Source organism: Haliaeetus leucocephalus, unplaced genomic scaffold (assembly GCF_000737465.1).
Source record: "Haliaeetus leucocephalus isolate CR32 unplaced genomic scaffold, Haliaeetus_leucocephalus-4.0 Scaffold668, whole genome shotgun sequence".
NCBI classification, from domain to species: Eukaryota; Metazoa; Chordata; class Aves; order Accipitriformes; family Accipitridae; genus Haliaeetus; species Haliaeetus leucocephalus.
This window is the reverse complement of record NW_010973104.1, coordinates 2,990,025-3,014,356: the sequence shown is the minus strand read 5'-3', so window position 1 is coordinate 3,014,356 and position 24,332 is coordinate 2,990,025. Positions and strand designations below refer to the sequence as shown.

The 24,332-nt window shown below is 64.2% G+C and overlaps 1 protein-coding gene across 4 annotated transcripts in view; it reads right to left on the bottom strand.

Annotated features, from left to right (window-relative positions):
• Positions 1-24,332, bottom strand: part of GSE1 (Gse1 coiled-coil protein) — a 30,359-nt gene that overhangs the window by 1,374 nt on the left and 4,653 nt on the right. For 2 of the 4 annotated variants that reach the window (XM_010579619.1, XM_010579617.1), the window contains exons 2-13: positions 12,225-12,443; positions 8,209-8,408; positions 6,495-6,676; positions 6,137-6,334; positions 5,687-5,878; positions 5,242-5,564; positions 4,425-4,749; positions 2,437-3,017; positions 1,666-1,778; positions 1,185-1,455; positions 910-1,032; positions 400-771 (exon numbers count right to left, since the gene is read on the bottom strand). In XM_010579619.1, coding sequence (XP_010577921.1) covers positions 400-771; positions 910-1,032; positions 1,185-1,455; positions 1,666-1,778; positions 2,437-3,017; positions 4,425-4,749; positions 5,242-5,564; positions 5,687-5,878; positions 6,137-6,334; positions 6,495-6,676; positions 8,209-8,408; positions 12,225-12,441 — 3,097 coding nt within the window. In that variant the 5' untranslated portion in view covers positions 12,442-12,443. Of the gene's footprint in view, positions 1-399; positions 772-909; positions 1,033-1,184; positions 1,456-1,665; positions 1,779-2,436; positions 3,018-4,424; positions 4,750-5,241; positions 5,565-5,686; positions 5,879-6,136; positions 6,335-6,494; positions 6,677-8,208; positions 8,409-8,815; positions 8,988-12,224; positions 12,444-24,332 lie in introns of those variants that run through there. The other 2 variants (XM_010579618.1, XM_010579620.1) reach the window with 2 other exon arrangements.

Here is a 24,332-nt window from a genome sequence, read left to right as displayed (position 1 = left end):
CCCATATCCCCCACCTGCTCCCCACATCACCCACCCCACTGCTGCCCTCCCTGAGGCTGCATCGAGAAAGATGCTCCCCTCAAGGTATTAATTTCCTCCTCCCCAGGCCCTTTTTGGGGGGCTACAGCATCTTCTGGGGGTTTTCATCGCCCCTGCGCACTGGAGTAACTTCATTTTCCTTGCTTAATGAGTTTGGGGGGAATGGAGCCATATTATCCCAAAACCTTATATTTATCTTCATCGATGAGCTTCTGGGATGTTCCAGCAACGAGGTGGTCAGTAGATTTTGCGCCCTTGGTGGTGCTGAACCCCAGTGGGGGGACGAAGGGGTCTCCCACCCCACAGGGATGTTACGCCCCCCCATGGTACCCAGCCTGCTCCCCACATCCCTGCCCTTACCTTTGTGCTTCTGCAATGCCTTCTGGGTGGACTGCAGCACCGACTCGTGGAACTGATGGGCGAACTCCTCGGCGATGAAGGGCTCCCAAGGCTTGCTCTTGCCGTTCATGCTGTGGGACAGCGGCACCGGGATGTCCTTGGGAAGGGGACCCCTGACGTAGCTGAGGATGCTGAGTGCCTTCTTCCCGGGATGCCCATCGCTCAGCCGGGGCTTCTCTGCCAGCGCGGTGGCCGATTCCTTAGCCCTCGGTAGCTCCTGGGGTCTCAGCTGGTCTAACCTGCTGGGCTCCACCGTCTTCTGCACCTCCGGCACGGAGACAGCGATGCCCACGGGTTTATCCGGATCCAGTGGGAGCGGCGGCACCAGCGGCTCTTTGGGCAGAGGAAGAGCAGAGTCGGCTGCCGGCAGGGCTCCGTGTCCCCCCCCCAAGGCAAAACCGTGCCCCCCGCATCGTGCCAGGCAGGGGATGCTCCCGAGCCGAGAGCCGGGGAAGGATCAGGGATGCTTACCGATGGCAGGGCCACTGGGACTGTCCCGTGGGGAGCTCTTCACCACCACGGCGGCCGGCGTGGTCTTCTGCTTCATGGCCTGGAGCATCTCTACCAGCTTCTCCTTGTCTGCGGCATGGGAAGCTGAGGTTTAGTGTAGCCTCTGCTCAGCAGAGCAAGCTCACGGCCCCAGGCGGGACCGTCCCCCCCAGCCCCACGGCACCCCCCAAACCAGGGAGCGGGGACCCCCTGAGCCAGAGCTGACCCCGAGCGTGCACGGACCATGGCTGTTTTACCTTTCCTCTTCTCGGCGCTGATGTGCGTGAGGTTGAAGATGGTGAGGAAGCGCTTCTTCTCCTCGAAGTTGGGGCTGTTGTTCATCTCGTCGGGGCTGTAGCGGGTGGAGAGCGGGAGGCGCGGGGAGGGCGTGCGGCGCTTGTTCTGCACCGTCGGCGGCGAGGGGCTCCTCTCCCGCAGCATCCGCCGGCGTTTGCGCCGCTTCTGGCTCAGCAATTCCTCCTTCTGTTGCTGCGTGGTGAGGCCGAAGAGCTGCAGGAACTCCAGCTTCTGGGGCACCGAGGGGGAGAGCAGAGCAGGGTCACCCCCAGACCGGTCCCCATCCTCATCCTCATCTCCATCCCCATCCCTGACCCGCTGGTGCCTCTGCAGCCGACTGGGAACGGTGGCTGCACCGCGGCACTGGGAGCTGGTGGCCGAGGAGGGGCTGCTCCCCTGGGGGACAAGGGGGGGACAGGGGACAGCGAGTGCCAGCTGTACCTCGGAGGACGTGTCCAGCTTCAGCGGGGGCTGCTCAGCCACGCAGCGGAGATGGGCCCGCACCTCCTCCTCGTCACTGTCGTCGCAGGAGTCGTCCAGGTCGTAATAGTAACCTGGGGATGGGGAGAGGCTGGCGTGAGACTGGGGAGACGGCGGAGACCCCAGGGAACTGCTGGGAAACCTGCTGGGACCCTCCTCGGGACGGGGATGCAGCAGGGTGCTGGTGCAGCAAGGTGGGATGCTGGTGGGGGTCCAACGTGGGTCCCAGGGGGGCAAGGGGTGTAACCCAAAAGAGCCCCGTCCCCCGCTCTGCCAGCTGTGGGACCCTGGAGGGCATCGCCCACCCCTGCGTGGCTCAGCATCACTTTGGGATGGGTGGCAGGGGCTCAACAGGCGGGTTAAAGGGGCACGGCCGGTGGGGAGGCTGTGGCCGAGGCCCCCTCATCCCTGCTGGAGGGGAGATGGCACCGCTTGTGCCCCCCCCCCCACCAAGCACTCCGTCTCCTCCTCACCGCTGTTCTTATCCCCACTCGCGCAGTCCCATTAATATTTAAAGCCCGCTTATTAGCCTCAGCTCATCATTTATTAATTGGGCATGTCTAGAGCGGAGGATTTACGGAGCCGCTTGGCTTGTGGGAGCATTTGCATCGCGGGCTGCTGGCATCCCCAGGAGACCCACCAGCCGCCCCCGCCCCCGCCAAATCCCGGTGCCGGTGGGGCAGTGGGGGGGGGGGGGGTGTTCCTCGGCGCGGTGCAAACCCGGCGTCTCACCTTTTTCGCGGGCTTCCCTCCGCCGGCGCTCCTCCAGGTCAAGTTTGCTGACCAGCCTGCGATGCTGCTGCACAAACTCGTCGTAGATGTACATGGGGTCCTGGGCGCGGGGAGGGGGGGGCCGGTAGGGCGAGCTGGGCTTGGTGGCCTCGACGAAGGGGGCGGCTGGGGGTCTTTGCTGGCTTAGGATGCTCTGCGTGGATTTTTCCAGCTCAGCTAGGAAGGGAGCGTGGGTGAAGCCCCCGTGCTCCGGGGCGCCGGGCTCCCGTGCTGGGGGATATTTCTCCAGAGCATCCCTCTTCCTCGCCCCCTCCTCCAGCTTCTCGGGGCAGAAGACCCTCTCCACCTTCACCAGCGGGATGCCCTGACGGCTGGGCTCGAAGGGGGCCGGGTGGCCGTGGAGGGCATGGGGCTCGGGGAGGCGCCGGGGGGGCTCGGGGGGGCTCTCCATCAGCGAGACGGGGTTCCAGAGGGACGTGGTGACGGGGTGGTGCTGGGGCTTGGGGGAGATGAGCGGCGGGGGTCCGCCGAAGTGCTGCCCTGGCTCCCGGCCACTTGGCTCGTGGCGGCTCGATCCCGACCTGTGGGGAGAGGAGAGGACCAGAGAGGTGAGGAGCTGGCACCGCTGCCGGGAGAGCCAGCCGCACCCCGGTACCGGGCCGCTTTTGGGGGAGAAACACGCTGGTTAGAGCCACATGGAGGGGTTTATGCACATGGGGCTGCCACGCTCGTCCCCTCCTGTGCCACCACCCCGAGGGATGGAGGGGCAGAGTTAAGGCTGCTCCCGGGCAGGTTGAGCAGGGATGTGGCTGCATCCCCGGGGTGCCGAGCAGGGGACCCCAGGCTCAACCCTGCGCCCCCCCACTGCTGCCCACCATGGGGACAGCAGAGCCCATCGGTCCTGGCACATCCCTGCTCTCCCCGCAGCAAGGGCAAGCACCCCGGTGCAACCCTCCTCCGACAGCCGGGGCCGGAGCCAGCCCGTTAGCGGGATAAATATTTCATGCGCCCAAGCTGTGCATTTAACGCTTTTCTGCTCCAGCGCCCCGGACCTCCATGCACGGAGCAACGAGTTCAGCTCAGCGACGCCATCCGCCGCCCCGGCACCGTGTCACCACCGGCGGCAAAGCATCGCCTGCCCTGCCGGGGATCGGTGCCTTTCCCTCCACGCTGGATGCGGGCAGCTCCAGGATGGGGAGGAGAATGAGGATGGAGTATCCCCCGGTTGCAGGTGGTTCGGGGTGACCTTGCTGTCTCCTCTCCGGTTTGGGGTGGGAGGAGGGGATGGGGAAAAAGAGGCTGCGGCGGGCACTCGCCTTTGTGCCGCCCCGCGATCCGCTCCTTATTATCCTCGATGAGCCGCGCTAATCCCCTGGATACCCAAAAATAACAAAGGGAGCTGGCGGCAGAGCCGGCTGGATGAGCCCGCGCTGCTTAAGCACTCAGTGATGGGGGTGAGCAAGCCCCTGTCAATCAGGGGATGCAGGCACGCTCCTCTGCCCCCCCCCCGCCCCCAAAAATCGCCCAGGTTCAGGGCAGGTGCCCCCCCTTTCCCCAAAACGGGACATCCATTCGCCTGGGTCCGCTTGCACGGCGGGGAGCCGCAATTAGCGGTGCCGGGTGCCTGGGCAGCACCTGGCCGCTCGCCGCTGGCCCCCGGCCACCTCCCGGGCTCGTCGCCTGCCGCCGCGCAGATGTCGGGCACCGGCGAAGCCCGGCGCTGCCAGCGCAGCCGGCCTGGCTGGCACTGCGTGACGGGGACCTGCTGGCGCCGGCCGATCACGGCGGGATGTGCAAGGAGCGAGGGGCAAGGCTATGGGATGACGGCTACCTAATGGCTGGGGGGGCGACAGAACCAGCTAACGGGGCCAGCACAGCTGTGGGGTGACGGAGGGGGAGAAAAAATCCTATAGAGATTACAGCAGGGATGGCCGCGATGTGGGAAAATGCAAATAGGTTTTAGGGAGCGGGGCTGGCAGCATCCCTACCTGGGATGCTCCGGCCGATGGTCCGGCTCGGGCTGGCTCGGGGTGCGCCCCATGTCAAGGTGCTGCTCCAGCACTTGTTGCCGAAATTCCGAGACTTGGGATTGCCGATCTTCCTTCTCCTGGCGCAGCCGGCGCTGCCGGGCCAGCCACTTCTCCTCCTCGTTGGTGCGGTGGATGAGCAGCGCCGTGGCCGCGCTGCTCCCCGGCAGCGGGAACACGTTGTGGTTGGGGATGAGGCTGGGTACGGGGTGGTGGGAGGCCGGCGGCTGGTGCAGCGGGTGCTGGATGGGCTTTGGCGTCGGCAGCACCGAGTCCTTGAGCTTCTCTGGGTTGGAAAAGGGGTGCCGGAGAGTTAGGGCATGGAAAGGGGGGGGGGCTACCTGTGGCCAACTGTTGGCCATCGGGGTATTTTGGGGTGCTCAAGGCCCCCCCACCGAGCATCCCCGCAGGTGGGAGGCACCCGGAGCTGTGGGAGCCAGAGCCCGGCGCTCCCCTGCCCGCAGGGCACGAGGGGTCTGCCCGCTCGGTGCCAGCCCAGCTGCCAGGCGTGCCGCGGCACCGGGCGCGTTGCCGCCCCGGACCGAAGTCAGATGGCACAGGCACCGTGCCGCCTCTCCGAGAGCCGCGGCAGCTGGGCTTTTGGCAAAAAAGCGAGCTGGCAGCCGGGAGAGCCCGGCTCCATCCATCTCCAGCCACCTCCCGGGGCCACCGACCCCCTCAGCTTTGCCATCTGGAGGGGAAAAGGGGAGCGTGGCAAGCTGCGCCGAAGGCGGCGGGCCCCCCCCCCAGGACCCAGTGTCACCTGTGGGGACGTTACCTGCTCTGCTGGGCGCCAGCGGCTCCACCGGCTTGCCCCGCTCCTCGGCCGGGTGCCCCCGCAGCCCATGCAGCTCGGCCACGGGGAGGAAGGGCCCCTCCATGGCTTTCACCATGCTCAGCTCCTTCTCCCGGGCGCGCTCCCGCTGCCTCTCCAGCTCCCGTTCCCGCTCCTTCTCCCGCTCGCGCTCCAGCTCCTTCTCGCGTTCCCGCTCCCGTTCGCGCTCCTTCTCCCGCTCCCGGTCGGCTTCTCGCTCCCGCTCCTTCTCCCGCTCGCGCTCGCGCTCTCGCTCCCTCTGCCGCAGCTCCTCGTCCATTTGCAGCCTGCAAAGAAAAGCCGAAAAAAAAACCACCACCCCCCAAACAACCCCCAGGCGCCTGTTAGCATCCCCTGCCGGGGTGCCCTGTCTTTCCCCCCCCGTCCCCGGCCATCGTCCCCCCCGTACCTCTCGGCGGCGAGGCTGGAGATGCGCTCGGACTGCAGGGCGGAGAGGGAGGAGTGCGAGAGCTCGGGGGGGTACCGTACCCCCGAAAGATGCAGGTGCATGGCCGAGGGGTGCAGGGGCGGCAGCGAGCCCGGCGCCGGCAGCGGGTAGAAGGGGGACCGCAGCGCCGACAGGCAGTACGACTCGTCCATCCTGGGGAGACGGGGATGCTCAGCGGAGGAAAGAAACCCCCAATTTCCCTCCCTGACCTCCCGGGAGTGATCCCAGGCTGGACAGGGGCTGCCTTCTGCTGGGAGAGGGGTTCGGAGACACCCCCCCCCCCCAAAATGCCCTCAGGGCAGCCCAACCGTCCTCCCCGGCTCAGGCTCCAACCTCCGCAGCCCCCAAGGCTCGTCCTCCAGCTACCGGCATCCCCCAGGGACCCCCAGGTCCGAGCGTGGCGATGCCCACCTGAAGGCGGGGTGCGGGAAGGGGTGATGCGTCAGGTAGCTGGGGTGGTAGTAAGCGGCGGCGGCGGCCGGATCCAGTCCGAGGGGCGGCAGGGAGGACATGCGGAGGTCCTCGGCGGTGTGGTAGGGACGAAAACTGCGCAGGTAATCCTCGGTGACGGCGCTGGGAGGCACCACGTGGTGGACCGGCCGCTGCAGGCTGGGGAAGCGGGGAGATGGTCACCATCCCGCCCTGTCCCCCCTAAGGAGATGTCACCTCACCCCAGGATGCTCGGTGGGACCAGAGCTCACAGGGGACGCCTGCATCCTGAGAGACCCCCCCCTCCCCACCCCGCTCCATCCATTGCCGCCGGACTCACTTGAGAGGCGGGAAGCGGGAGTCCTGGACCACGGAGCTGTGGGGCAGCCCGAAGGAGTAGGGTGTCCCCAGGAGGTGGGAGGGGACGGCGGGGCCCCCTGCTTTCTCCTGGGCGAGGGGGGGCTCCGAAATCAGGCGCTCGCGGCCGCCGCTGCTGCTGCTTCCTCGTGACCCTGCTTCTTGCTGGAAGGCAAAGAGGGAGAAAACGCCGAGCTGGGCGTTAGGGGGGTGGCAGGGACCCCGTGAGGGAATGGAGGTGGGGGGGGGTCCCTGCTGTGTCCCCACCCCAAGACCCTCGGTGGATCTCCACCATGCCCATGGGGTCGCCGGCTGGTACCGGTACCCAGGGGAGGATGCATCCACCGGAGCATCCTCCCGCATCCAGGCTGTTGAAGGGTGGGCTGGAGGGGCTTGAGGGTCCAAGGGGAGGTACACCGGGGGGGGCACTGGTGGGAGAGGGGGTGCCAAAGCCGGGGCAGCGCTGACAGCAGGACACACGTTACCTGCCTGGAGATTTACGGGCCGCTTTGTTCTCCAGAGCTATTAATCATCCGGGGAGGATACAGACACGGCCAGTGGAAATCCAGCAGCCCTTTGATAGCCGCCATAAACCAGGGGTCAGCCCAGCATCCCCCTCCCCGGCCCCACGGACAGGCCAGCATCAGCACCCCCCCACCCCGCCGCGGGGCCTCAGCCGTCTTCCATCAGCTCCCCATTCCCAGCACCAGGATGAAGGTCGCTCCCTCCTGGCACCCACGCCTGCTGGGGAAGGGACCCCCTGGCAAGGGGGGACCCCTTAGGGTGACCCGCAGGGTCCCTGGCAGTTAGGGGGGTGACCTCCGGCAAGGCAAGGTTGGGTTTAAAAATCATTATTTTTCATTGCATCTTCTCCGTTTAGCGGCTAGAGGAGGAGGACGGTGGCAGCCCCCCGTATCCCCCCACCCATCCAGTCCCAGTCCCCAGACCCTCTGGGGCAGGTCGCAGGTCCTTGGCCATCGGGGATGGTCCCAAGGTCACCGTGGCCGGCACAAAGGGCGTCCCGTCCCCCCCGCCTTCGCCCTGCCGCCTCCACTGCCTGCATTAAGGCTTATTGTGCGTGCCAAGCTCTGCTCTAATTACCTCCCCGTCTCGGGGCGTCACGCTGCGAGCGCAGCTCTGCCAGACAATAACCCACGCTCGGTTAACCCCCGTGCTGCAGGGGTCACTGGGGAGGAGGCGACATGGGGGGGGACACGGTGGGGGGACACGGGGGGGGGGGGAGCACCCAGATACCCCATGCTCCCCTCCGAGCGCCCGGGGATCGCGGTTCAATTTATTTTTCTCCCCCCGCCGCCCTCGGCGTTTCTCATCCCCTCCCATTGCCTCTCCGCTTTGTGGTTTAATTAGTCTTTCCAAGTGGCATAATCCCCCCGGGAATCTGCTTGTAGCGTGCGGAGGAGAGAAGAACCACTAACGATGCTTCTTAATTAGCTGCTCCCCCCACCCCTCCTTCTTCCTCGCGCTCCCCTCCGGATGGCAACCCCGGGGACGATGGCAGCCCGGGGATGACGGCAGCCCAGGGACATGGTGGGGAGGAGAAGGGACAAAATGGGGGGCAGCCCCCCTGGCATCTCGAACCAAAGTTGGCACGTTCAGTGCCATGCATGGCATCCCACACCCTTCATCCTTTGAGGGGGGGGGGGGGGGGGGGACCCCCCCCCCAAACACGTCCATACCTGTCTGCCCTCGCTCCTCCAGACCCCGTTGACCGTCTTCGTGGGGGCGATGGTGACGACGGGCGGCGTGCTGGGCACGCTGTGCCCCCCCGGGGGCACGATGATGGGACCCATGGGGCCGCGCTTGGGCGTGCTGGCGGGGGAGCTGTGGTTGGTGGCCGGCGAGGAGACCGGGGACGACTCGCTGCTTATCGAGGACCCTGAAATTAAATTAAAAATTAAAATAAGTGGGGGAAAAAGGCTGAAACCGCCCTCCAAACGAGCTGAAGCATCCCACGCCATCCCCGGTGGGATGCCCCGCTGCAGGGACCAGGGATGGGGCACAGGGATGCACGCAAGGCAGTCGGCATCCCTCCAGCCCCCTGGGCTGGACCCCTGTCCTCCCATCCTGGGGGGTCCCAGGGAGCCCTGTCCCAAGGCAGGTTCCCTCCGGTGCTAAAAGGCTTTGCCCTACATGGTGGGACGGGCACCCTCTTGCTCCCATCTAGTAGGGACTGCCAACCCCCCCAGCTCTGGTAAAGCCTTTCATGGGCGCAGCGAGCCCTGACCGTGCTGCTCGCCTTGGCACGAGTGACACCGATGCGATGCCAACCCCGGGCGGCCGCACCTTCTCTAGCCGAACCCGCAGACTCCTTAATCCGGCTGCAAAAGTCGCTGCGCGCAAGCCAGGGCAGTCGGAGACGCTGGGATGAAGGAGTCACTCCCTGTAACCCTTGGGCAAGGCTTTGGCTTTATTTGCATAATACATCTGTACTTTAAATTATACCCACCCTGGGGATGCTGGCGATATTTCCAAGGGAAAAATAAAAATGGAATTAAAGCGGGGAGTGCGATGTGGGTAGAAAAGCAGAGCTGGAGCAGAAATACAAATTCAACATTAACTAGGGCACGCGGCACCCAGCATCTGCTCTGCGGCACATCGCCCGCTCCTAAAACCCAGCCAGGCAGCTTGGGGCGGGGGGGCGCTCCTACCCCCTGAAACCCTGCTCCCACCAGTCTGGGCCAAGGGAAGGTTTCCGCCATGCCGGCAGGGACCAGCTACTGGCCACCGAGGGGTGGCCCGTGGTCGCCGCAGGATGCCAGCCGAGAGGTGAGGATGCTCCCCAATCTGGCACTGAGCCTGGCACCGAGAAGGGGCCTTGTCCCCCCTGAGCGTGCAAGCCGGCTCCCCTGAGCGTGCACGCCGGCTCCTTGCCCTGCAAGCGTGCCATTTGGCTCCCCGGAGCGTGCAAGCCAGCTCTTTGCCCTGCAAGCATGCAAGCCAGCTCCCCTGTGTGTACAAGGTGTCTCCTCGCCCTTCGAGCGTGCAAGCCGGGCTCCCCCGAGCGTGCAAGCCGGCTCCTCGCCCTGGAAGCACACGAGCTGGCTCCCCTGAGCGCGCCAAAGCAGCTCCTCGCCCTGCGAGGCTGCAACCCGTCATCTCCATCCCCGTCCGAAAGCCCCACGCGCTCCTCACCGCGCTCACCCTCCCCACCCCGGCGCCAAGGTTAACGCCGGGAGGGAGCCAGGAATGCCGCAGGGAAGCACGAGCATCCCCAGGCAGCCAGAAGGATGCTCGGCGGAGCAGAGAGGCCAAGCGGAGCAGCCCGCTGCCGGCCGCCCTGCCTTATTAATTATTCCCGAGTCGCTCCGAATCGCTTTCATTTCAAGAGTGGCAAGACTCGGGGAAAGAGAAAGGCTGCCCGCGACAAAGGAGGCCGCCGATACGGATTTGACACCCACTGAAGTCTATCTTGTCAGCGCAAGGCCAACAACAATTAGCAGCCTAATCCCCTCTGAGCTGGGAAGCCATTACTCACCACGCGATAGCGTTAACAATCAATACCATCACAATGAGCCCGGCAATTAATGAAGCTAAAGTCTTACTTCAGAACCTTAATTCTCGCTGTGTGGCTTTAAACGGGAGGGTTTGTGATCGTTATAATTAACTGGTGGTATTCAGCCAGGAGTTAGTCAATGAAACTAATCTGGATTGGAGATGACAAGAGGCACAGTGTGATGGTGTCACCTTTGTTTTCTGACCTCCCGCTTTCCGCTCGGCGATAGCAGATTAGCAGCCCGGGCTGACAGGCAAATGTAATTAACAGCTGAGACCCTGAAGGAGGAGGGGGGAAAAATGAAAGGAAGGGGGGGGGGGGGGAATAAAACCCACCCTGCAGACAGCCCGGGGTAGGACGGGAGGCAGGAGCCCCTGGCCAGGCAATGGCTTCGGTGGCTTCTTGGGGCTTTGCTGGGATGGAGTCGGTCAGGATGAGCCCCTGCAGCTGGGGATGCTGTCGGGGAGCGGGATGTCCCTACAGATGCCCCGGCCATGGCACAACTGCCAGCCCATAAAGCCAGTAAAAAAGCCGGCGATCCTGGGCGGACCCGGTTGGCATCGCCCCATCGGCTGCATCTGCCACGGCGGAGCATCTCCCATTGTGGGATGGGGAGTGGGGTGAGGATTTGGGGGCAAAGCACTTCATTGCCTGGGGCTAAAAACCACAGCATGGAGAGAAACCCCATTCCCGACAGGCACCCATACCCACGCCTATTCAAAACCTCAGCGATGAGCCACTTTGGGCACCCAGATGGGTGAGGACGGGGGTTTTTTTGCAAACAAACTATGCAGTCATTAAGGGGAAATCCAAAGGGAATGCGGCTGCTTCTCTCCAGCACCACGAAATCCATGCCAAAACCTGCTGACGTCCCTTCGGATGGGCTGAGCAGGATGGCGGGAGCACAAGCCAGGGGCTGTGGGGGGAATAAAAGGTAAAATATTCCCCCAAACCCAAGCGAACGCCCCAAAGGAAGCAGATGAGCTCTGGAGGAGGCAGCCAGGGAGAACCAGGAGCTCCCAGCGAGGCTGAAGGATCACCAAGACTTGGTCCTTTTGGTGTCACTGGGACCCGGCATCCCCACGTGCTTCCTCGGGAGCAGCCGATGCCAGAGCGGACACGGCTGTGCTGGGGCATTTCACAGCTGGCGGGGGGCTGCGAGGAGGGTCTTGCAGATGGCGCTTGCAAAAAAGGTCTTCCAAAAAGAGCCTTGCCAAAGGGGTCTTTGCTAAAAGGATCTTCCAAAAAGGGCCTTCCAAAAAGGATCTTCCAAAAAGGATCTTCCAAAAAGGGCCTTCCAAAAAGGACCTTCCAAAAAGGATCTTCCAAAAAGGGCCTTCCAAAAAGGATCTTCCAAAAAGGGCCTTCCAAAAAGGATCTTCCAAAAAGGATCTTCCAAAAAGGGCCTTCCAAAAAGACCTTGCAAACAGGGCCTTGCAAAAAAACATCTTGCAAAGGGTCGGGCATCCTCCCCAGGGACCAAAGTGCCCAGGCGGTGGGCAATAACCCAACAGGGAACACCCACCAATGGAAACACCAGGGATAAATACTATTTCGTTGCAAATCGATGACGCCTGCAGTCTCCTGGTGAAACGCTTCACAGTCCGGGGACAAGCTGCCTCCCCCTGCACATGCGGTAACACCCCTGGCAATTCCTGCAGCACACAGTTCCCGCAGCGGCAGGGACCTCAGGGTGCTCCGGCACCGCGACAGCAGCTCACACCCCCCATGGCGAGCTGCACCCCGCGCCCGAGCAGAGACAGGGGGTGCGATGGAGGATGTGGCAGCCAGGCCATCACAGGGTGACAAGGGACAGGGACCTCCCTGGGGGCACTCAAATTTGCTGTTTAGCCGGGCAGTTTGGCTGGGGAAGGAACAGATTTGAGGAGCCTCTGGAAAAAATGGCATTTTGGTGAAGTATGGTGGGAGGGAGCAGGGCTGGGGGGGCAGGGAGGGACAGGTCCCCCCGCACTGCGCTCTCCCAGGCTTTCTCCCAGGGTACGGCAAGTGATACAGCATTTGGATTACTCCGGCTGAATTGAATTTCTGAACTGCCCTCTTGAGACGCAACGCCAGGGAAAGACATTAGCTCGGGAAATGGCAAGAAAACGCTGTCCGCCGGCTCCTGGGTGGTGGCGGCGGGGAAGGGCGCTGATGCTCAGCATCCCCCCGGACCCCGTCCCCACCATCGTCCCCTACCTCTGGGCTCCTCGGCTTGCTTGGCGAGCTTGCGGAGAGCAGCGGCGAAGCTGGAGGAAGGTGCTGCCTGGACGGACAAAGTGCTGCTGGCTGCCGGGCTGCCATTGGGGACGATGGAGCCGTTGAGCGGCGAGGGGGTGAGGGGGCTGACGGTGGCAGTGGTGCGGGTGGCGGTGGAGAGCATTCCTAGGGACGGCGACTTCGGCTCATGGCTCATGCCTGCGAACAAGAGCAGCCCACGTTAGACGGGGACGCGGGGAGAGAGGATCCCCAAATCCCCACGGGAGCAGGGAACAACCGGCAGGACAAGCAAGACCTTCCTTCTGGTTCACCACCCCACACCAAAATACATCCTGAGTTCATGCCATGGGGGGGGGGGAAGTGAGCGGGCGGGCGCGAGCCCCGCACGCTTATGGCATGGCAGCTTATCTAAAAAAGCGAGCTCGCCCACGGAAAATAAGGCGACGCAGGGGCCAGCAGCTGTCCCATGGCCCCAGCAATCCCGCAGACCGGACCGCTCCCAGATAACGGTGTGGAGGGGCTCAGCAGAGCCCCCTGGGAAGGGAGAGGGTGTTTTGGGGGGGTTACGGGGACTTCAGTGTCCTGATGGAGGTGATGGGGAAGGGCGCAGCCCCCTGACTCACGTGGTGCTGCCAAAACCCAAAGCACCACCGCTGCACCCCTAATCGCCACCATTGCACCCCCAAAATCCCCACCACTGCACCCTCAGATCCCCAGTATTGCATCCCTGGGTGCCCACCACTGCACCCCCAAATCCCCCTCCCCTGCACTTTCAAATCCTCACCACTGCACCCCCAAATCCCCCCCACCGCACCTTCAAATCTGCACCACGGCACCCCCGAGTCCCCATCGTTGCACCCGAAAGCACAGAGGTTCTATAGGGCACAGTAGCCCCTAAGGGTGGGGGTTCGGGTGCTGTGAGTGGCAGGGTGCAGCCCACCCTGTGCCCCCCCCCAGCTATCACAGCCGGCCACTCCAGGGCTCTCCATCTCCCAAAACAGCAACTGCTGATGTCAGGGCCCTTAAAATAGACTTCCAAATGAGCAGCTTCATTAACACCAGCCTAAAATTAGCCCCACTCCCAGGTGGGCAGGCGGGCGGTGGGGGGGCCAAGGGGCAGCCCCCCCCAGCTCCCAGCAGGACTGATGGCAGCTCGAGGCACCGGCGATGCCGGAGACCTCCGGAACATCCCGCGGCAGAGGGTGCCTGGGCAAAGCGGCGGGCGTCGTGGGAGCCGGGGCGGGGGGGCCGCGAGTGCCACTCAGCGTTGATTAATCTTTGCCCCCCGGCCCCAGGAGAGGCGGCCGGCGCGGCGGCGCGCGCTCCCCTCTGCCCTCATTATACAAGCATTTATTAACTCCGGTGCTCTCAGCCATTGACTGCCGCCTTGTCGACACACTCGGCTCATGTAAATTCATTACCAGAACAGCTGGGAAGCCAACCCGTCGCGCCAGCCTGGCCTGGGCACCCCCGGGCTTTGCACCGGCCCGCGGACCCCCCCGGATAAGTGCCTGGGTACCCCCCCCCGGAGAGCAGGGTACCGGGCTCTGCCTGCAGCACCATGCATCCAGGCGCTATCCCAGGGGGCTGCAGCATCCCAGTGGTATCCCCTGGGCACAGCCCTGTGCCCCCCAGGCACTGCCCCACATCCCCCCGGCACAACCCTGCATCCCTCAGGCACAACCCTGCATCCCTCAGGCACAACCCTGCATCCCTTGGGCACAGCCCTTCATCCCCCAGGCGCTGCCTTGGCATCCCCTTAGCACAGCCCTGCACCCCCCAAAAACAGCCCTGCACCTCCCCGTGCCCCCCCAGCTTCTCCCCAGCTATTAACCCCGGCATAACCCGCCCCCCCCCAGCCCCAATCCAAGGTTGGAAACGCTTTCCTAACCAGCCGGCGAGGATTAGCACACTCACGCACGCTCGCCAGGGCACGGGGGCTGGCGACGGAGCATCACCCGTGTGATGCTCAGCTGATCTCCACGGCCCCAAACGCCTCCCAACAAACTCATGATCCCACTGGGATTTGCCGGGCGAGCGCGGGGCAGCTCCGAGCCAGCAGCTCGCCGGGAAAGCGTGCGGAGAGCTCACGTTTCCCCCAACCCCCTCCTCGGCGCTGGCTCGCTAACTCGAGCTTGTGCCGCTGCCCCAGCTGCGCTCCAAACCAGTTTTGCCGCTCCTGCCCGGTGATAAAATCGGCGCCTCCGCCCCGGCTGGGGCCCGAGCAGCGCCGCTCACCCGCCTTGCCCCGACGGAGGTGGCGTCCGTCTGTCCGGGCATCCCTGGGTTGCTCCGCGGGAGAATTGCCAGCTGGGGAAACTGAGGCACGCCGCGGCGGCCGAGAGCATCCGTGTGGGGATGGCGCCCGCGGTCCCTCCGGCATCCCGTCACCGGCGCGGCGTGGGTACCGCTCACCTCTGCGGGTGCCGGTGTCCCGGTGGTGGCTGGGGATGCCATGCCACCCCACGGCAAGGTGGGGTCTCCCCCCAACCGGCTCTCGCCCTCCTCCCACCCCTCCCCGGCTGCTTTTCCCAGCAGGCAGATCCGTGTGGAAAAACAGGTCAAATTCAGAGCTCGGCAGCGGCCCTGGGGTCACGCCAGCGGTTGCCTCACCGGGGTGGGGAGCCGAACCCCGAAACGGGGCAGGCTGCCCCTCCGTTGCCCCCACTCCTATGGGGGTGTGCAGGGAGAGGAGCTGGCAGCCCCCCCACGTACCTGCCCTCGGGCACCGCTTGCTGCCTTCACTCCTGCACACCCCCCCCTTGCCAAATCAAGGCTGGGGTGTGTGGGGGGGTCTCCTGGGTCCCCTGCTGAGGCCACGGAGGAGGTTGGGGACCGGGCGACGTGCCACCCTTGTCCGCGTCCCTCCCGCGGCATCTGCGCGGGCACAGCGGCGCAGGGAGTGTCTGGCGTTCCCGGTGCCTGCTGGCTGCCTGCCCACAGGAGCAGGCAGGTCCCTGCCTGGTGGGACGAGGAGGAGGAGGAGGAGGAGGAGGAAGGGACGGCAAGGCCATCGCCGTGACCCCCTCACCCTTCCCCGTGCCACCCCCGCATCCTGGCACCCCTTCCTGCGGTGCCACGCGTGGCACCAGCCGCGGCGTTGGCATCCCTGACGGTGCAGGACCCCCAAGCCCTCGGCTCCCGGTGGGGACAGGGGGGTGTCCCTGCCTGGTCCCTTGTGTTCCCCCCCCCCCCTCCAACCCCGGCCCCCCGCATCCCCTTGCGCAGGGCTGGGAGCTGGGAGCTGGGAGCGTGCCATCTTCTCTCCATCTGCTCCTGATGACGCTGGCGGGTTTTTTGGCAGCGGGAGCCTCCTCCGGCAGCGAGAGCAGAACCAGTCTGGCTGCCTGGTGGGGCTGGAGACAAATAAACACGCCGGCAGCCGCCGCGGGCAGGCAGGAGCGGGCAGTGCCAGGGCAGGAACGGGGCTCCCAGCACCCCAAAACCCTGAGATCCTCCCCGGATTGGTGCGGGCAGGGGGACTCGGTACTGCTGCCGGCTGCCCTCCGCTGCTTCCCCGTCCCCGCCGCAGGCAGCTGCCGGGAAATGCGATGCGGGCAGGTTTAGCACCTTGGTTTCGGGCCCCCCCCCCGCTTCTCCCCAGCACCTTGAAAGGCCCCTAATGAGCATGAAGTGCCCTTCAGAGCAGATTGCCATTGAACTCAACCTGCACCAGCCGCCTGCTTTAAAAGCAGCTATTTTGAGCTCCCGGGCTCCCGAGCGCTGGAACTAATAATTTATTACCAAATACGATCAGGCAGCAGCTCCAGCCCCTGGCAAATGGAGCGGAAAAAAACCCAGCACGGCGGGAGGCCGAGGGAGCGGGGAGAGATGAGCATCCTGCATCCTCCCCCGGGACGGATCCGCACCCACCGCGCAGGACCTCGGCTCCTCCACGCTGGCTCTGGATGGGTCCCCAATGGAATTTGGGGTGACGCTCTATGGCACGAGGTCCCCAAGCCTTTTCCTCCCTCTCTCTCTCGGCGCCCTCGGCTCCCGCTCCGGAACCGCATCCAGCTGCACGCTCCGAGCGGGAACAGCTGCTTTGCATGGATTTTCAATGCTAATGGCCTCGCATTGTCAAGTCCCCCCTCGCGCTGCCTGAATGCAGCAGGCAGGGCCCCGGCGGCTGCCTGCGCGGGCAGGAGGGAGGGCAGGAGGCCGGGGGCAAGCGTGTGCCCATCATCCCCCCCCCACGCACCCCGACACCCCCTCGAGAGCCAGCGGGCAGGGGACAGGCAGCGGGGACCACCTCTGCTGGGGATCTCCTGCCGAGCCGTGGCACATCTTCCACCCCCCCCTCCTTCAAACAGCTCTGCCGCCTCACCTACGACACGCTCCATTAATTAATTAATCGATCGATCGGAGACCGAGCTCCTGCCCTCCCTTCCCCACCACCCGGCACACAGCCCAAACGAAGGGAGGTGGCCACGCGTGGTGTTCCCAAGTGTTCCCAGGGATGGCGAGATGCAGGCGCAGCCTCTGTTCAGTTTTAGGGTCCTCGGGGCAGAGCTCAGGACCCATCCCGGGAGCATCCCCCACCTTGCCAGCACCCTTGGAGGGGTCCGGATGGGTCCCCCGGGGCGAGGAGCACCTTGCCGGCGAGGGACGGGATTTGGGGCTCCCCAAGGAGCCCAGCACGGCACTAAGCGTCCAAGCGTGCGGCACTATTAGCCGGCTGGGTCTCCATCGATCACTCCTCCATGGACCATTGATCTGGCAAACAACAACAAGCAAACTAATAAGAGCTCGTTTGGAGGGCGCAGCGCCGGGGAGGGGCCAGGGCCAGCATGATGCAGGATTATTTTTCTCCCTTCCTTGCCTTTCCACGCTCAGCCCAACCAGCCCCGGGTGTTTTCTAAGCCCACGGGAAATCATGTCGGTGAAAGATTTGCTTCAAAGCAACTTTCTTCCCCATTTCTGCCCCATCCAAGACTCGGCCTCCACCTCCTGTGCCAGCTGGGGGCTTCAAAAAATAAAGTGCCTGTGCCCAAAGGATGCTGCTGGCCCCCCAGCCCCTCTCTGCAGCATCCAGGTTGGGACAGTGGCTCCTCTCGGCTCCCGCTGCCCGGATCCGGGTGCCAGCCCCCCCTACTTTGGGGGAAGCGGGGTACAGCTCCCACCCCTCCTCTTGTAGGGGGTACGGATGGGTGCCAGGCATCACGCAGCACCGCTGGGGGCTGCCGGGCATCCCATGGGAGAGAGCTAGGCACTGCACGGGGCTGCCGGGCACCGTGTGGGATGGAGCTGCCGGGCATTGCGGGGGGCTGCCGGGCACCGTGTGGGATGGAGCTGCCGGGCACTGCACGGTGCTGCCGGGCATCGCATGGTGCTGCTAGGCATTACATGGTGCTGCTGGGCACTGCACGGTGCTGCCAAGCATTGCATGGTACTGTTGTGCGCTGCACGGTGCTGCCAGGCATTGCACGGTGCTGCTGGGCACTGCACGGTGCTGCTAGGCATTACATGGTGCTGCTGGGCACTGCATGGTGCTGCCAAGCACTGCGTGGTGCTGCCAAGCATTGCATGGTACTGTTGTGTGCTGCATGGTGCTGCTGGGCATTGCACTGTGCCGCCGGGCACTGCACGGTGCTGTCGGGCACTGCACGGTGCTGCTGGGCACTGCACGGTGCTGCTGGGCATTGCATGGTGCTGCTGGGCACTGCACGGTGCTGCTGGGCATTGCACTGTGCCGCTGGGCACTGCGCGGTCCTGCCGGGCATTGAACCGTGCCATTTGGCATGGTGTGGGACAGGGCTAGGCGCTGCATGGTGCTGCCAGGCACTGCACGGTGCCGTTGGGCATTCCACGGTGCCGCTGGACGTTGCATGGTGCCGCCGTGTATTGCACGGTGCCGTTGGGCAACGCGTGAGTCAGAGCCAGGCGTTGCACGGTGCCGCCAAACCTTGCATGGTGCTACCGGGCATGGCACAGGCCGGGAACGGGCAGTGCCCTCCCGTCCACGTCCCTCGTCCCCATCCCCGGCCCGTGTCCCCACGCCGGCAGCTCGGCGCAGCCCTGCCGCGGGCAGCGCAGGATTTGCCGTCAGCGGCGCATTGTTCTCGGTGCGAGAAGCCCTTGCCCAGCAGATGGCAGGTATAACAAAGCAGCTTGCTGCGGCCAAGCCAATTATTTATCTAATTATGATTTACCACTTAACCACATGATCTTTCTGCAGAGTTGTGGGCAATTAAAACCGGGGTGATTATGTGGATTATGCAAATCGGCTGGAGCCGAGCGAATAAAATTGGAGATTAGAGTTTCACGCAGGCTGGATCTTGCACAGGGCAGGTCCTGGCGGGGCAGGGGGGGGGCAGAGGCAGGGCAGGGGGCTGCAGGCAGGGGTGGGGGGGCCAGGACCCAGACGAGCTGGGGGCTATGGGCCAGAGTTAGGAGGTGCCAGGGCAAGGCGAGGGGATGCCTCCTGCCACCCCCCAGCTTGCCTTCGAGGTGCTTCTGACCCCCTCCAGCAGAGCCAAGGGGGGTCCATAAGTAAAAACTGCCCCCCCAGCATGATGAGGGTGGGTGCCCGCAGGGGGCCCCCCCCCGCCACCGGCGGAAAGCAGCCGGTGACTCAGCCAGTGCCGGGGATTTCCCAGCGCCCGCCCTGGCTGCACCCCAAAAAGGTGCTGGGGGGGTGGTGGGGGGCTGTTACACGGCGCAGCCCCCATCCCTCGCCCCATCCGTGAGCAGCTAACGAAGGGCTCCGGGGGTGATGGGTATTAATAACGGGTATTAATAACGGGTATTAATAACGCCGCCTGGCAGATTACTCTGCCCGCCCAGCTTGATATGAGATTTATGCATGGCGCGAACTCCGGAAATACAGAAGTATTAATGGTAATACCTCGTGTCCTAGCAAAGGTCACGGGCAATCTCCATCAATCCCACTGTGCTGCCGGCAAAGCCGGGGGTCCGGGCGGAACGGGGGGTCTCCCCCGCGCTCCCGGGGTCCCCCCACACACATCGCAGCCCCGTGGTTTATGACCGTGCAGATGGCCCAGCATGGGCCAGAGGGAAGGTTTTACCTTGGGATAAGAAATTAACGCTGGCAAACGGCAAATTTACTGCATGTATTTTCATTTTCCTAATACCGGCACCATCTGCTAGCAATCGGTGCCCCACGTCACCGGCTTTTTAGTTACAAGATGCTGCGGAGGTCTTGGGGAGACCTTGGCGTGCTCCTCACCCGGGACCCCGGGGTCCCCTTGCGCTGTGCCATGGGGTCCCCAAGGGACAACCCAGGGTCCCACCGCCACTTGGATGGGTCTCACCGTTTCCACAAAGTCCCCCAAGAAACGGGCACCAGTGAGGAGGGTCTGAAGCAGCAGCGATGCCCGTGGAGCCGGACTGTGCCGAGGACGGGCACAGCACCGCTGCCAGCACCGCTGGGACAGCTCCGGCACATTCATCACAGGGGAAGGTCAACCAAAACCCAGGTCCAGAGGAATCGTGTATGGCACTGTTTGGTGCCGAGGCGAGCGGACCCCGCTTCCCACGCCGGGATTTAGGGTGATTAGCACCGGCGATCCCACAGGCCGGTGCCAAGGAGGCTGGCCGGTGCCCCCGCTTGCGCAGCATCTTCCCTTTTTGCCTACAGTAATCCTCAGCCTTTCGAGCAAATTATTAAAATTCACTTATATTTAATCTGCCTGCTGGAATTAATTGAATTTTTACGCTTGGCAAATGTCAGTGGGTGCACACTGCCTCCCAACAGGGACCCAGCTGCAGGTGCAGCGGGCGCAGCCCCGGGCTTTTACCCCTCTCCGGGGACAAAATCCACCCTGGAGCACGGGACAGGGTGCCCACGGCACCCACAGCCCCCGTCAGCAACGGGTGGTGGGACGCGTGGGTGCCAGCACCCTCCCAGCTCCGCGGGGGATGCTCGGTGGCACCGGGCACGCATCCCCCAAACCTGCCTCCCTCCACAGGGCGTGTATGAAACGCTCCCCAAATCCCACGGGATTCCCAAGGCAGCTCTCGGCGGTGCCTCGATGGCTTTGGAGGGGACATCGGGAGCCCCTCGCTTCCCACCCCACACCCTTGCCAGAGAGTGCCAGCACCCTGCCTGGCGCTGGGATCCTCCACCGGGCAACGAGAGCCTTCCTCCCCTCCCCATCATCCTCCTCGAAAATTGCCAAAGCGTCTAATTTGCCCGCTGGGAAGGCCGAGGGAAAAGAGCCTCTATTTTGCCAGTAATAAGCCCTCCAGACAAAGGCGGGATGAGCCATTCAGCGGTGGGAAGGGGGAAGGGTCCGGCCCCATGACGGAGTGGTGCTGAGGGCTTGCGGGAAGGGAGACGTTCCCTCCTGCTTGGGAGAACCAGCACCGGGACATGGCACGGCATGCCGGCATCATCCCAGGATGACCCCAGCCCACACACCCATGGGGTCCTGAGCTCCCGGGTGGGTGGTGGGATGGGCAGCATCACCGGCCATCGCGCTGGGGACACTCCTGCTCCGCAAACTGGGACCAATACCCGACTCCCATGTGGCCTCGCTCCCCATTCCCCCGGGAACAGCCCCGGTCCCCGCTCGGGGACGCTGCTCTCCCCATCCGAGATGGAGAAGTTCATGGTCGGCGTCAACCACGGGAGACCCCGGGCCCCGGCAGGCAACTTCCAAACTTGACTAGCGCTTGCCCCCCTCCACCGCCCGCTCGGGATTATCATAAATTAAGACGTAATTACTCCATGGAAATTTACAGCACAAAGCTGTGGCGCTAACAAGTGTGTTTGGCGGCACCGGGGGGAGATACAAAGCGCTATTGTCTGGCGGGCGCCAAAAAATCTGCTCTGCCCCCAAAACGCCGCATCCCGGGGATGGGAATGGGGACGGGGATGGGGATGGACCGACTCCATCGCAGCCGCTTGAGTGCCGCAGCGAGCCACGTGCGTGCCCCATGCGCCGTGGGGATGGAGAGGGGCTCGGTGCCCGAAGAGGAGGGTCCCAGCCTGCCAGGGTGGGCAAGGGTGGGTGAAGGCTCCCCAGCACGATGGGTGCCCTCCTGCCCCGCGCCGAGCGGTGCCGTGGCTCTGCTCCCCACCGAGAGCCGATGGCAGGGTGCCGCTAACAAAGACATCTCCTTTTTTTCCCTCGAATAACTCCGCACCCGGTCAGCTCCCACCCGTGGGTGCTCCTACCCACAGGTGCTCCCACCCATGGGTGCTGCAGCCAGCAAAACCCCACCAACCCACCTCTGAGACCCCCTTCACCAACTTGAGCGCTCATGGGGTTAAAAATAAATCCCCTGGGGATCTGGGGGACACACACACGGGGGGGGACACCAGTGCCAGCCCCCGCATGTGTGTGTGCGTGTGTGTCCCCCGGCGCTGCCGGTGCTGCCACACTCCCCCAGCTGCCACGCGCATTAAAAAATAATAATCAACGTGGAAAAAAACAACAACACAGCACGAAAAAATTCAGGCGGCTAAAACAAATCCAGCAATAAAGGAGCCGGGGATCCTCGCAAAGCTGGCTGTGCAATTAAGCAGTTTTCTGCTGTACGCCGATAATCACCTAATTATACTATTAATGACAGTTCAACCTGCTCCGAAATAAAAGGACATTCTTCCATAACAGGATGCCAGCTGTTTGTTACAGATGTCAAACATCTTTAAAGCGTTATTATTAAAAGAAGGGGGGAAGGAGAAAGCTTGGTGATGCAGAAATGCAGCATCCTTCCCCCGCAAAGCCCCTCGCGGGGGGGTGGGATGGGTTGGGGTGTCACCCCCCCTGCTTTTAACGCCGGCGAAAGAATCCATCGGAGGGGTGTTGCGGTGGGGGAGCATCCTTCCCGTCGACATTTGGTGTAATAAATACCCCGCGTCAGCTCATGGCAAGAGGCGCCTGCGTTTAATTAAGTGCGGCGATCGGGAAATAAAGTTAAAAATTAATAATAAAATGGGAAGGTGGGGGTAAGGGGGGGAGAAATATGCACCCTGCTGCCAGGCTCGGGGCAGGGCTGGCCCTGGTCGTCCCCCCCCCCGGCTGCCGTCGGTGCCTCGAGCGTGGCTGCCGCCGGCGGTGCCCGCGCACGTGCCGCGATGCCGTGCCAAGGAGGAGCGTCCCTGGCAGGTGCTGCCAACCGGTGCCAAGGAAAAGGAAAGGGAGGGGGGGTACATATACCGTAGAGAAAAGAAGCACCTGCTCCCCCCCCCCCAAAAAAAACCCTGGCGTGGGTTTGGAGGTGAGCGATACCCGCAGCATCCCAGGGACCCCCGGGCATCAGGGTTCTGGAGGTGCCGGGAGGAGGGATGCCGGGGGGGGGGATGACTGCATGGCGGCAGCGGTTACCCCGCTTTCATCGCGGGCCAAACTCCCGCTGGGGTAATTACACCTCGCCTGCTTTCCCCCCCTCCGGCGGCACCGCGGCTCCGTGCCGGCGCAGCACGTTCCCGGGGGGGGACACGACACAGCCGGGCGCCCACCCGCCGCGGGGTGATGCCAGCGCTGGCGTTACACACCCACCCGCACAGCCGCCCGGCTTTACACCCTGTCCTATATAGCTACAGGCAAATCTGCCTTTAAAACCATTGGGAACCAGGCTTAGCCCAGGAATAAAGAGATTACGGAGCGAGGGGGGGGCAGGAAGAGAAAAAAGGAAGAAGAAGGGGGTGTCTGGGAATAAATCACACCCCCCCTCCAAGCTGTGCAGCTACTGGCATCCCAGGTACCGGCGGGGCCCTGGCACAAGCAGGATGGCTGCAGACAGGCACTGAATTTTGGGGGTACCCCCCCACCTGCTCGGAGCTGGGGGGGGGGCTGCAATCGAACCCCCCTTTCCCAGGGCAGGACCCCCAGCCCTGACCCCTTGGCATACACCGGGCTGGCACCGGCCCCCGCTCGCCAGACGGGACCCAGCGGGGAAAAAAACCATCTGGGAAGCGTCACCCCAAGCCCCGATCTCAGGGCGATGTCCCCGGTCCCTTGTTGTGTCCCCCCCCTCGGTGGCATGCAGCCCTCGCCCACCGCCCCCCCCCTTCCCTTGGCTCCCCTCTTCCCTCCCCTCCTCAAACCATCACGGGGAAGCTGGAAAGTGGTTGACATGGTTGCCGTGGCAACCGAATTTAGGACTAGCGAGAGGAGGAGGAGGAGGAGGAGGATGGTGGGGTGGGCAAGGGAGGAAGGCGGGAGGGCTTCCCGGCACCCCAACCCAGCCCAGACTCCCCCCCCCTCCCCAGCATCACCCAGCCCCCCTCCTCAGCACCCCAAAAAGCATCACCCCCGAGCACCCCTCGACCACACACCCGGCGAGGATGAGGAAGGGCAACCCCCAGCCCCAGCATCCAGCCGGAGGCTTGCCAAGACGGGGTGGGGGGCTCAGCCCCCAGCACCCCAAACCCAACCCCTGGGGGGGGGGTGTGGCCGCCCCTGCCTGGCGCTGCCAAAAATCGCCGGTGACTCACGCCTCACGCCGGCAGCACCCGCCGAGCGGCATCACCCAGCTCCCTCCAGCTGCTTTTGATCCCGGGGCTAAATATTACCGGCCCCGGCATAAAAATAGGAACCATTTGGGAAGGTCCTGAGTCAGCAGCATCCGCCGCCAGCACCCGCTGCCATCCTTCCCGGCACGCCGAAGCACCCAGGGCCCCATCCTGCCTTGCCGGGGGGACACGCCAGGGAGCCCCAGGGTCCCTCCGGCGCCCAGGGGCTGCCGGCAATTTGGGGACACCCTTAGGGAGGGGACGGACACCCCAAAAGGGTGCGTTCGGGTGCCACCCTCGCGCCTGCCGGAGCAGCCAGCCAGGCCCTCTAGGGATGCTCCGTGTCCCCAAAGGGGTGCCGCGTGCCCCCAAAAGATTCTGCTGTCCCCGAGGGATGCCGTCACCGGCCGTGGGGTGACAACTGCACCCACGCATCTCAAGGCAAGCCAGCCCGAGCACGGTCCCCACATGTACCAGTGGGGAACGGGGTCCCCTCCCTGCCCCCCCCCCCCCGGTTTCCGCTACGCTCGATGCCCCACCGTCCCCGGCGTCCCCCCGCAGCCGCCTTGAGCCTCGTCGCCCATCTCCAGCCCCCCACGGCCAGAGGGACGTGGGTGACAGGAGCATCGGTGACCGCAGGGATGCGGGGGGACATCGAAGGA